The sequence below is a fragment of the Narcine bancroftii genome, chromosome 4, assembly GCF_036971445.1.
Source record: "Narcine bancroftii isolate sNarBan1 chromosome 4, sNarBan1.hap1, whole genome shotgun sequence".
Lineage (NCBI taxonomy): Eukaryota > Metazoa > Chordata > Chondrichthyes > Torpediniformes > Narcinidae > Narcine > Narcine bancroftii.
This window is the reverse complement of record NC_091472.1, coordinates 124,289,743-124,303,206: the sequence shown is the minus strand read 5'-3', so window position 1 is coordinate 124,303,206 and position 13,464 is coordinate 124,289,743. Positions and strand designations below refer to the sequence as shown.

At 37.1% G+C, this 13,464-nt stretch overlaps 2 protein-coding genes across 5 annotated transcripts in view; one reads left to right on the top strand and one right to left on the bottom strand.

Moving 5' to 3' along the window:
* Window positions 1–5,245, top strand: part of acacb (acetyl-CoA carboxylase beta) — a 203,348-nt gene extending 198,103 nt beyond the window's left edge. For all 4 annotated transcript variants that reach the window (XM_069932710.1, XM_069932708.1, XM_069932709.1 and 1 more), the window contains one exon: window positions 3,506–5,245. In XM_069932710.1, coding sequence (XP_069788811.1) covers window positions 3,506–3,632 — 127 coding nt within the window. In that variant the 3' untranslated portion in view covers window positions 3,633–5,245. The remainder of the gene's footprint in view (window positions 1–3,505) is intronic.
* A 2,903-nt stretch (window positions 5,246–8,148) lies between these two features.
* Window positions 8,149–13,464, bottom strand: part of foxn4 (forkhead box N4) — a 32,642-nt gene continuing 27,326 nt past the window's right edge. The window contains exons 7-10 of the mRNA XM_069930422.1: window positions 12,362–12,458; window positions 11,838–12,045; window positions 11,285–11,671; window positions 8,149–10,481 (exon numbers count right to left, since the gene is read on the bottom strand). Coding sequence (XP_069786523.1) covers window positions 10,234–10,481; window positions 11,285–11,671; window positions 11,838–12,045; window positions 12,362–12,458 — 940 coding nt within the window. The 3' untranslated portion in view covers window positions 8,149–10,233. The remainder of the gene's footprint in view (window positions 10,482–11,284; window positions 11,672–11,837; window positions 12,046–12,361; window positions 12,459–13,464) is intronic.

The following is a 13,464-nucleotide window of genomic DNA, read 5'->3' as shown; positions in this document are numbered from 1 at the left end:
GCAGAAGTGGGTCATTTGGCCCATTGACTCTGCTCAGCCATTCCATCATGAGCTGATCCATTCTCCCAATCAGCCCCACTCCCCTGTCTTCTCCCCATAATCTTTGATACCCTCACTATTCAGGCATTTATCAATCTTTTCTTTAAATACACCTAACGACCTGGCCTCTTACTTAAATATACCTAATGACCTGACCTAACCTGTAGCAAATTCCAGAGGTTCATTACTGTCTGGCTCAAGAAATCCCCCACATCTCTGTTTTAAATGGGCACCCTTCAATCCTGAAGTTGTACCTTCCAGTCCTAGACTCCCCTACCTATGCTGTCCAGGCCTTTCACCATTTGAAATGCTTATATCAGGTCCCCCCCCCCCCCCATTCTACTGAACTCCAAGGAATACAGCAAACGTTTCTCATTCTTGTGAATCTTCTCCAATGTCAGCACATTCTTTCTTAAATAAACAGCACAAAACTGTAACCTGTACTCCAAGTGAAGCCTCACTAGCACCTTATAAAGCCTCAACATCACATCCTGCTCTTAATATCCTATTCCTCCAGATATGAATGCCAACACTGTAATCACCTTCTTCACAACTGACTCAACCTGGAGGTTAACCTTCAGGTATCCTGGACGAAGACTCCTAAATCCCTTTGCACCTCCAAATTTTGAATTTTATCCCCATCCAAATAATAATCTTTCCTTTTATTCTCTCTACCAAAGTGCTTGACTGTATACTTTCTAACATTTATTTCATTTGTTACTTCTTTGCCCATTCTCCTAATCCATCAGTCTCTCTGCAGTCTCTCCATCTCCTCTTCACCTATCTTTGTATCATCTGCAAACTTGGCCACAAAACCATTTATTCCACAATGCAAAACATTAACAAGCAACATAAAAATAAGTGGCCCCAATACCAACCCCTGGGGAATACCACTAGTAATGGGTGTCCAACCAGAAGAGTATCCCTTTATTCCCACTCTCTGTTCCCTGCCAATCAGCCAATGCTCTTCCCATGCTTCTAAAAGAAGACAGAGATTGCTTTGGTAGACAAGGTGAAGGAAAATCCTAAGGGCTTCTACAGGTATATTAAGAGCAAAAGGATAGTAAGGGACATAATTGGTCCTCTTGAAGATTAGAGTGGTTGGCTATGTTTAGAGGCAGAAGAGATGAGGGAGATCTTAAATGGATTTTTTGGATTTGTATTTACTCAGGAAACTGGCACAGAGTCTAGGGAAGTGAGGCAAACAAGCAATAAGGTCATGGAACATACACATTAAAGAGGAGTAAATGCTTCCTGTCTTAAAGTGAATAAAAGTGGATAAATCCCAGGGCATGCAAGGTATTCCCTAAGACTTTAACGGAGACTATTGTAGAAATTGCAACAGCCCTGGAAGTTGTATTTAAAATGACTTTAGCCACAGGTGAGGTGCCAAAGAATTGGAGGGTAGCTCATATTGTTCCGAGTTTAAAAAGGCTCCAAAGATAACCCAGGAAATTATAGGCCACTGAGCTTTACTTCAGTAGTAGATATGTTGTTGGAAGGTGGTTTAAGAGATCAGATATACAAGTATATGGATAGTTAAGGAAAGACTATCCCGAACAGAGAGACAGATTAAGGGAGAGAGAAGTGAAGGGTTAACAATTACAAGTCATCAGATACAGAAAGGGGCCAGTTGGTTCAATACTAATTGTCAGTGTTTTTGTTACACAAAAGCCACCATTTCATCTTACATTATCTCATGTTTATTCAATTAGGCCCTTTCAAAATGTTAAAGTTATCTAATAGGTCACCTCCAGCTTTTTCCAGGGAAAAGAACACCATTCCATTTCAGTATGTTTGTATCCTTATAATATGAAGATTACATCAGAACTCCCTGTGATCTAAACATCTCTACCTTTAAATTATATCCTTCTCGAAATGATGCGCAGTGTTGTAGCGTGAATAAAAGCTCTCATGACTGGAGGGAGAATAAATGCTTGATTAGCTTATAACTAAGGGTTGGGTTCAACAGTGGTCTTCAAAATGGAGCTGGGTTTAGGCAGGAAACCAGGGTTATATGTGGGCAGATGGGGGCAGAGCCAGAAGGTGGGGCCAGCCATCAGCACCACACACTACCAGTGAATCCCAGTTCACTGCAGACATTAACTGGTATGTACTGGTGAAGATTAGACTATGTTAAGAGGACAGGAGAAAGGATGTGAGGAATTTTAGACCATTTAGTCTTTTTTGTTGTATTAAATGGAATAAATTATCTCATATCGAGAGAAGCCGATTCAGCACACTGAAGCAGCAGGTAGTCCTGTTACCTCCAGGTCCAGCGACTAGGGTTCATTACTGTCCCTTGTTATGTGAAGCTTCCCTGTGGACCTGTGTGTTTCTCCAGTTTTTTGGTGTTGGATTAATTAGCTACTATTAGTGCATATAAGGTGGTAGGGAAATCAGGAACAGAGAGAACAGGCTACTGGAAGATAAACAGAGCAATGGGATCGATGGCTTAGACTCTTTGGGCCAAATATGTGAAATAAACAGCAGTCCACACAAATTCTAATTTGGTTAAAATTACATTTAAGTGGTGTATTGCTGTAGAGGTCGTCGAAAGAATCAAAGACTTGTTGATCCAAACCAAGGCTTTTATTAGCAAAAGACAGGAGCTCTTCACAGGTGGCCGACCAGTCCGGAATGATCCGACCTGGCTAGGGACACAACCCTTTAAGGCCCAGACAGTAGGCGTGGCTAAGCTCTCAGCCAATCGCTGTAAGCACAGTCTAGATACTGTAACTATATACACTATATACATTGGTGATAGATCTGTTCTATCACAATTGCATCATTCAAAAATAATTCCAAAATGGAGACGAAGACTGAAGGAGTATTCCAGGGATCAGTGCCACTTCTATTTTATTGTGTTGTGTTGAGTGAATAAAAATAAGCTATCTGTATCTCATTAATGATGTTAAAGTGACAAATTGAAGCTGAAATCAACTCAACTGAATGTGTCCTTTCAATACAGATACAATGCAGAAATAATGGAAGGGAAAATGAGGTAGCCATTGAAAGGAAATGACAAAAAAAATCAAACTGCATAATGCTCTAATCTTAACAATAGCACTCATGGAGATCTTCAGGCACTCAAAACAATGAAAATAATGACTGAAGCACTTAAAATAATAACCAGTGAATGCTAGTTGGAGATCTGGATAATGTAGTAACTGCAGAAACTTGGGCTGAACAGTTTGTATGAATATCTTCAGAGATCATCAGATGGCAATATCTAATGTAGTCATGGGAGTGGAATGGGAAACACAACTGTATATATGCTTGAAATAGTAAGAGGATAGGCTTAAGCCTAACGTAAATTTTAGCCAGCATTGTACCTGGTGGATATGTTGACTTGAGTTCATTTTCCAATTTATTTTTTTCTTAATAGCCAGACTAGACAGGGTAGAAATTGAACTTTCATTTTTGATTTATTAATACATTTTATTTCCCTTCCCTGCTATTTCAGCTTGGTTCAAGCAAACCCAGAAGTTGAAATGGACTGCATTATCCATATGGCACAACAAATTACACCAGCCCAACGCACACAGATCAGTCATCTCTTAACAACCATGGATGGACCAGTTTCACCTTAAGGACGAGAGATGCACACAATCAACCCCTGGATTGGTAATACTGTGACATTTAACTCTCAATAGCATCAAGTGGTTTATTCTGAAGCTGTTCATTTCATCTTTCATTATGCTGTGGTAAGGTATTACTTGTTTATTTTGGCTTCAGCTATCCCTTATGTCATGCCAGTGACTACTTAGAAGTAATTCTTTGTACTGACTTCTTTATAGATCTTGATCTAGAAAATTTCAGGCATTGTAAGTTAAATAGCACTGGCCAGAAGTCTTTCCTTTTGAAGGCAGATTGAATTAAAAATAATGCATTGTGATGCAATATTTTTAACAGCTGTCTTTGAATTTAGCTCAATTCTTTTGATGCTAATTACTATATGGTAGGGCCATGAGTTTGGGACATCTCAGTCATGATTCTGATGGAGACTGGCACAATCAAGTCTAAAGTTGTCATCTATCTTAATGATATTGCAAGGAAGATGAGTGATGGAGTGTAGCTCTTCAATTGGAACATTGTTGTTTGGCAAATCAAGGAAATCTTTTTATCCAATTGTACTGTACCTGAATGTTTCATACCAAAGCCAGATAAAACTTTAAACAGTACAGCTCAGAACCAGGCCCTTTGACCCACAATAGTTGTTAAAAAAATACCATGCGCAAGTTAAACTAAAATTTGTACATTATCCCCATCCCTCTATTCCCTGCATTTTCATGTCTTTCTTAAAACCTCTTAAATGCTATGATGTTATCTGCTTTCACCACTACTCCTGGCAGCCCAGATACCGATCACTATTTGTGTTACACAGACTTGGTCTGCACATCTCCTGCACTTCACTTTAAACACGTCCTCTTGGAATGTTACATTTTTATCTTGACTGGTCTTTATTGCCTGCTTTTTGCTTATACCTTGAAGAAGGGCCAAAACATCAGTAATATATCTTTACCTCCTACAGACACTGCAAGACTGCCCAAGTTCCTCTAGCATTTACTGTATTTTATTATAAAGATTCGGACTGTTTACCCTTTCTATACCTCTGGTAATTCTATAAACCTGTATCAGATCTCCCCTTGGATCTGACATTCCGGATAAAACCACCAAAGTTTGTCCATCCTATCTTCCTAGCTTAAACCTAATCTAATCAGCATCCTGGTAAATGTTCCCTGTCTCCTTTCCGAAGTCTGCACTAACTTCCTGTAATGGGGCAATACTGCAATTGCAGCTGAATCAAAGTTTATCTAGCTGCCAGAAATGGAGAAAGGAATAAAACTGGGTATTCCCAATTAGACCCAGTCTAATAAAACTAAAATTTCATCAAACTATTTGTATCAATATGCAGATATATTGAATGGACAGATACTCTTCTGTGAAATCTAAAATATAATGTATATAATATATAATGCCCTTGATAGGTTAATTGTGCAAGCTAAATGTCAAATTGATATCTAGAAGCTCAGATGCAAGTTCATTTTTATAAATAAATGAATAGACATTTTTGTACTATAATGTTTGTATTGCTGCAAAGAAATACGTTTAGAGAATGTTTTCCTGTTTCGCAATGAAAAGTATAAATAAACTGTTATCTATCTGTGCACACCTATTTTATATATTAAATTTGTCTTGATCATTTTCATGAATGAGCTCCTCTATTAAAATATCATACAGTTAAGTAATTTTGATAGTCCGACAATGTTGCTTTGAATTGCATAACCCAAAGGTGTTCACTTCTGATTGAGGTGCAGGGAATTATATCTAATAATAAGATTGGCTTGTCCATGGGCTTCTCTATAGTCGAACATGATTTGGTGCTTGATGAGATAATGGAGGTCATCTTTGTCAGTGATTTTTAAACTCTTTCTCCCCCCCCCCCCACCCCACTCCCTATGCCATAGGTTCTCTGTGATTAGTAAGAGATTGCTTAAGGAGGTATGTGAGTGGAAAGAAAAAGATTTGAAAACTAGTTTTAATTGTTCCTAATTGACTCGTTATGGGCATGGTTTCATAACTCCAAAGGAAATGGGCCAATGACAATTTTTCTCAAACATATTTAAATAACAATGAGGTCACGACCAGTGGTTCTCAACCTTCTCTTCCCACTCACAGACCACCTTAAGCAATCCATTACCAATCACAGAGCACTGATGGCCGAGGGATTACTTAAGGTGGAATGTGAATGGTGGGGGGTGGGGCGCAGCTTGAAAACCACTGGGCTAAACCAAAAAAGCCTGTAATTAAACTATAAAATCCAGCAGGAATTTAAAGTGGTGTGAAAATTGTTTTTTTAGGAGTAACCTCTTGCTGTATTAATCTTCAGATTGGTGGTGTCACGATAACTACTGCATTCGATTTGGGAATTATTTGCCTTACATTTTCTTTATGTTCATATTTTCAGTTTTAGCAGCATTTTACTTGACATTTGAAACAATTAATTCTAATATGTTGTTTTTTTCCCCTTTCCATTGGGGGAGAAAAATCCTCACTGCAGAACACAGTGAGTATCGGCACGCAAGGATGACAGTTCATCTAGGCCGACGTAATGAAAATGTGGTTTCCAAACCCTGGTGAATGTACTCCTACGGTTGCATTGGATCACCTCCTCGCTCCAGTGTTTGCATATTCATGCCATTGTTCCCCCAACATATTCAAAACTTCAGTGTATTGCCTTCCCACACACAGCAACAAGACACTTCATTATTCAAATAGATGTCCAACCCTAACATTGTTATCCTTCGTATAGTAAACTGTTCAAACTAATGACATAGTTTTATTGAATATATCTATTTCTCTCTAGAATTATTTGCTGCCATGTCAGGAATTGTGAGGTAGAGATTAGTTTTAAATTCCTGGAAACTGAGGGAAAAGACAATGAAGTACTAAATTTTCAATATACAAGTTCTAATGATGAAATTCATGTTTTAGGTTTGTGGATTGGTCTAGTTGATCTTGTAAAAAGTTTACTTATCACTTCTACTCTGTCACACAGTACATCTGGAAGTAAATTAATCACTGATCTATATCACTGAATTTACTAGTAGTGTTACTTGTATCAATGGTAAAATGCTACAATACTCCTTTTATAGTCACAATTAAAGCTGTGATCATCAGTGCACTTGGGCTTCTAGTATTTGAGAAATTATTGTGATCTTTGATCCAGAAAAAGTACACGGGAATAGAGTTGATAAACATATGGTTCCTTTTACTAGAACCGAATTACCTTTCAACAAAAGCTTAACCTGCCTGAAAGTAAATTGTTTTTGCAGTACGATTTATTAAACTAAAATGAGAGTGAAAAATTGACAACCAAGATTGATTCTATTTATTGAAGTTTTCCCAGTTATGGAATATGCCAGTAAGTTTTTTTTTTAGTCATTTTCTTATTAGGTGGAATGGACATAAAATGCTCTATTATAAAATATGATTTGGTTCTCAATGAAGTAAGATAATAAAAGAATGATGATTTTTTTTTCTCTGTATATTTTGTACATTCCTTTGCCACAGCACTGAGATGTACAACCTGTACATACTCATTCTAATTTTAGGATATAATCAACGTCAGACTATTATTATGTACTGTACACTTAAATTGCCAAGGCCAGTAAATGAGTGATTCTTTGTTCTTTTAATATCTTAAGTTGGAGTCACAGAGCATTCATGAGTCTTGGCCTTTGCCTTGAAAAGAACGTGGTTTCACAAGTGGTGCTGCTTCTTAAAGCTCCATGTTCTTTCTCAGAAAGGAATCTCAACTCCCTTCACCACAATTACAATTCCTACTGACAAATGTCAATTGAAGCATATGATTCTATATTTGCTGGCTTTCTCGAGGGCATGAAAACATTAAAGGACACCATTAATCCTACCCTCAGGTTATCTAAAGAACAGATTACAGTGTCATTTAAACATTTGAAGTGGTTTTAAAGATAAATTTGTGCTTTAGAAGTGTTCCTGGTGTATATTTAGATGTTAAATGTGCACAAGATGACAAGAGTTGTGTTGTGACAGGAATTGTCTTGTGCAGTCATAGCCATGATATAAACAAATGCATGAATAATTTGAGCCTGGTATTTCACACTAAATTACAAAAATTTCTACACCTACAAATCCAAAGCAGAGGCAAGTCAGTAGCATTAAATATGATGTTGCACACAATGCAGGATACTATACAAGATAAGCATTGCTACATAGGAAAGGAGAATAAAACAGCAATAAGACAAGATGGTCTCTATCCAAAATTCGATGAAAAGACAGTAATATACAAAGCAGCAAGTATATAGAACATTTAAATCAATTGAATAAGATACATTAGAATAGCACATTTAAAATATTTAGTAAAGGATGTAAACTATTGCAACATTTTAATAAATCCAACAGGACCTATTCTAACTTAAATATTTATTAATACATCTAATACAATTTACATAAAAAGATTTAATTACATTCTAGTTATAAGATTCTAACTTATTTGAAGCTAAGTAAGGAAAAAATATTTTATATAATTCCTTCATACCATGACCTTGCAAATAAATTTCAAATTTACTGATTGGAATTCAGCTCCCATCTTTTGAAGTGAACATTGTAACAGCCGGCTCGTATCAAAGTACACTGTGTGAAGAATCTGAGATTTGTAAATGCTGATTTTACATCTGTTTTATTTTAAGCATTTTCCTTCAAAAAAGTAATTTGAAAGCTTGGAAGGTCAGATTTACAATGAATCCTTTTATGTTGCATTTTCTTCCAGGTAATATTCAGGAAGTAGAGAAGGTCAACACCAAATTGACTTCTCTCCTTGTATTTTTTTTCCCCTGAATTGTGGTGATTATTTCCAATTTTATTTTGCAGGCCTGATTCAAACCTGACAAAGTTTCCCAGTTTCTTCTTCACACACATGTAAATCCAATTTTATCCAATAAGCATGATTGGATTCGGAAGGAAGGGCTGGTTTCTGGGAAGCTTTTATAAAAGAACTGAATATTAATGTCTTTATTTTAGATACCCTCTATCACGTTAAATTTGGTCTACTTTAGAAGAGTTGAATAATTCTGATATATTCTCCGATTACTGTGCTGTAACTTTCATTCCTGCCAATAATATGTTTATGTTTACTGCAGCAAATAAGCACATTTATGCAAAATATTTCTGCCTCAAGCAATCTTCATCAAGAGTATATCAGTCTTAATTCAAAAGCATCCAATGGTGCCTTTCTCATAACTTTGAGAAATTCAAGCAACCCATGGTACATTCATCTCCATCCTGCAAATTCTTTTAGCCAGTAGCCTTGTAATACAATATGAAGTAATGTGAGAAAGACTTGTTTAAGTTAATACAACCAGTTTCCGATGACTTGCAAAGATGCTTCAATGATTAAGAAACTAACATCTTTCCATCTATTCTTTTATAAAAAAACAAGTGAAAACAATGTACATTTTAAGAAATATTCTTTGTAAACAGTGCTCGGTTCAAACAAAGCAGGTTCTCAATGATCCTTAAAACAATAAATATAAATAAAACAAATGTACAAACAGTAATACTGCCTATCACACAGCACCAACACATTCCACTGTACTGAGCTATCACACTGCACAGAACATTTACAAAGCAAAAAATAATTTGCCATTCTAGCAGCTACTAATTTTTTTAAAAGTTGATTTGTAGGCCATTATTGAGATACAATTATGTGCATTCACGGTTGGTTTTGTTTTGCTTCCACTGTGTACCCTGGGTAAGTAGCTCTCATCCTCAGTATACATATATGTAAAGCAAGCTCACAAGCAATTATATCCCTTGAAGTATCCACCCATATTCCTTCTTTGATTATATTGAAAGAGGATTTCAAATTTGGAATGGTAAAGTAAATGACGAGCCTTCACAGAAGAGATATTCATCTTCTATAAATTAAAGATGAAGATTCTGCATCCAGTTTCTTTTCTAATGGGCTTGTCAATGTTCATCTTTTTATTGGGTCACTAATCAAATGGAAAGATATTATTAGTCAGTGGAGTCCATTTTTTTTTTAAAAAAAAAGCACATTGATTCTTCCACAGGAAACAAAGTTGCTGCTAATCTTGTAAAATTGTTTTATTCCAAATCCATTGTCAAAAAATGAGTTTCTTGTTGAATGAATGGATGTCGTTCTTCAACTTGGCCCCATTCACACTGAATGTTATTATTGACATGTGAACTACGCTTAAATCAGAAGAATTCATACATTTATCTCAGTTATTTAAAAAATTGTTTTTCTTCCATCTCATTATATTCTAGTCAATCAATATATTTTATTACAAAAGTCTATCTTTTACTTAATGAGAATAGTCTGGATATTTCCTGCTGCATCCATTTCAATTGATGCAGGTCATCCTTAGTTATTTGACCTGTTCCATATCAATGTTACATTTATGTCCCTTGATCTTGTACACATTATATGTGATTGTTTCTTTTCAGATGTTGAAGCAAGAAAGTCAAACCATTTTAAAAATACAATTTTATATGCCTAACTTTTAGTAAAATGGCATGGGAACTCTTTCCTATAATAAGATATTGACTTCTCCTTACATTGACCCAACAGTCATCTTCAAAGCTGTATGTCATCAATAGTTCCTGGCAGTTCAGAGAAACTTTTCTTTATTGCAGTGCTATTGGTTTGTTTCCTTGTGAATTCAGGTACTGAGTTGGAACATTCTCCAAGCTGGCATAGGTGGTGTAGAGACCAGTCACCTGCAGGTCAGAGAAAGAATTCTCACTTCCACTGGACACAGGAGTGAGGCTCACAGTTCCTAGAGGGGAGTCTGAGAGACGGAGTGGTGATGTACTAAATGCACCAAGTGTGTCCAGGTTAAAACTCTCATCTTTCATTTCTTCCCATAGATTTCCTGGCAAAGAAGGGAAAAGAAGTTGAAGTGAAAAGGTTTAGATTTAAATTAACATTTACAGAATCATACAAATCTGAAAATTGCCAAACACAGCATGTGTTTCAGTCTTTTAGTCCCAGAGCATTGCACCACAGGAATTGATGTCAACTCAGATGTACACAGAAGTAGGCCACTTGGCCTCCACATTGTTCTCAAAGATAATTGTCTCATCTGATTCCATCTACCTCCGGGTAACATTTCATTCCCTCATTTACCAAGGATCTATCTACCTTTGCCTGAAGTCTTTCAAAGATTCTGCATCCACTGCCCTTTTAAGGCGAGTTCTAAAGACCTATCATTCTCTGAGGGGGGAAAAAATGGCTTCATTTCAGTCTTAAGTAATTCCCCTTCTTTTAAACAGCAACCCCCGTTCAAGTTCTTGACCATGGTGGCTATAAAGTAACATCTAGCTGCTTATTGATTTTCTGTTGAAATATAACAAAATTAGTCAAATCTAGATTCAACACATTACAGTCCTCCAGATGCAGCAAACGATTTCAGTTGCTGCTATTCCCATGCAGATCGCCTCTAAAAAAATAATCATCCTTTGTGTAATTTACTTCTTCCATCTTCTTCTCTCCTTTGCTTTCCTCTTTCTTCCATTCCATTTTTTTTCTTCTCCTGTATGGCTGAAAGCATGTAAACACCTCCCAATTCAGATGAAGCCTCATTGGCCTGAAATGTCTTCTGTGGTTTTGTGTACTGCAAATTGAACAAGAATCTTGTGTTTTAATTTTTTTTCTCTCTCTGCAGTAATCACTCACCGTGCAAAGCAAAATCCATGATGGTCGGGTCCAGGGTATCAACATCCGTGCTCATATCTGTAGTCATGCAGAATAGGTCCAAACTTGCCCTGTTGACTCCCTGATGCTGCACTGGGCTCTGGCTCATATCTGGCATTGCATTGAGAGGTGGGGTCTGACCTGGTGCTGGTGAATCAGGACTAATCCTTGTCTGCTGCTGCTGGATGTGGTGGTGCAAGGGCAAGGAGTGCAAGGAGAGGGTAGTAATAGACTGGTGCGGGAGATGTGGAACCGTGATGCTTCCTTGTGTGGATGGCACCTGTGTCATCATGTGCATTGTTCTCTCAGAATATTTTGATGGCCTTCTGCAATTTTCTGGCCGATCAGATATCAATTTATCCAGTTCATCTATAAGAAAAGGAGCTAGAGGTTAGGTCTGGTCCTCAAGCCCATCGCTAATTTTCTCAAAAGCACTTTATTTCACCATGGATGTCATGCAGCTTTGTAACCCGGTCATAGTGCAGTGGTTTGCTAAGGAAATTTTAATTCCCCATATCTGTTCCAATACCCTTACCTGGATTGGCCATGCTCCTTCGGATTGCTGCAAGGTCTTTCCGCTTCCATTTCTGCATCTCCTCTTCCATTTTCTCTATCTTTGCTGGATTGAGTGCCCACAGACATCCTTTACGTGACGAGCCACTCAGTTTGTTCTCTACCTTCTCAAAGCACTTGTTCAGGGAGAGATTATGCCTCACAGAATTCTTCCAGCCATCTGGAGCAGTCTAAGAAATTCATAAAACAAAGAAGTTCATAACTTCATTTTGCCCTTTCTCAAGTGACAATGGCACCTCCAGTGATGTTTTTGCTTTCTTAATTTTCTTCCAGTTTGCATTAACTGCTTCCAAATATCTTTTATTTTTAAAAAAAATGTTCATCCTGATTAAGCAAAGATGTCAGTTAAAGAATAAGGCTCCCGATTCAAGAATCAAGGTCAATATCATCCATTGAGATTTTCTGAAGACACAGAACGAGAGAGAGAGAGAGAGAGAGAGAGAGAGCACAAAAAATAACTTGAGTGAACATGTATCAGTCCCTTACCTTGAAGTAGGGGAAGTGTTCCTTCATGAAGCTGTAGATCTCACTGACCGGGAGGCTACCTGTCTTGCTGTTCTTCAGCGCCATGGCAATGAGACAGCTGTCAATGGAAAAAGAATCCAAGAATCAAAGGCTCCAAGCTTGGTTCATAAACAATAATGTAAAATTGGTCTGGTTTTTTTTTTTGGAAATTTTTATTCTATCATTAATCCTGTTGCATGGAAATTTAAAATCTTAACCATTCTGGTCACCCAATCTCAGCATCAAGTCCACACAGGTTAGCACAATTATCTGTAGAGTACTGCTCCAATGACATTGCACATCAACTTAATGTAACCTCACACTAATATTCTCCTATCCCATCCTTTTTAATTCATTAGCCAGTCACCTTGCTGGTTTACTGGGACTGCCACTTTGATCAAAGTGTGCCCAGTTGTGGCTCATAGCTAATAACCCAAGCCTGTTCCAGATTAATTTTGTCTCAGAACCAAACCAATTCAAGCTCAAGGTCAGAGCTGTAGAATTGCTCCAATTCACTATTTCAAGCAATTTTTTTTTTAGTTCTGATGCGTCTTCAGCTTGAAACATTGAATCGGTTTCTTTTCCCACAGGTGCAGCCTAACTTGCAAAGTATTTACAGTATTTTCTGTTTTTACTTTAGATTTCTAACATTTGTAGTTTTGATTTTTTTTTTTAAATGTCATTTAGTGTAGCCCTTGCAATAGATTGGCTACATTTGCTCTTTAGATTTCATTTAACCCTAAATCGGTCTCATTTTGGCCAAACTGAACCAAAAATCTTTCAGAATTTACATTTGTTTTCTTCTCACTTTCCTTCCAACTTATTAATATGTCTGTATGAGACTTCCCTATCCTTCTTTTTACTCCTTTCAGTTGAGAGGGCAATAAACAAATAAAATATCTCTCACTACTATAGCTTTTTGGTGACCAATTCCCCCTTTCTCGAGTGACAGTGGCACATCCAGATATATTTTTGCTTTCTTAATGTTTTTAGTGTAAATTACTGTCATTACTGCAGCCCATACAATAGATTGTTAAGTATTGTCTGGGGTTGGATGCAGCGGGAAGAATGTTATTCAGAGATGT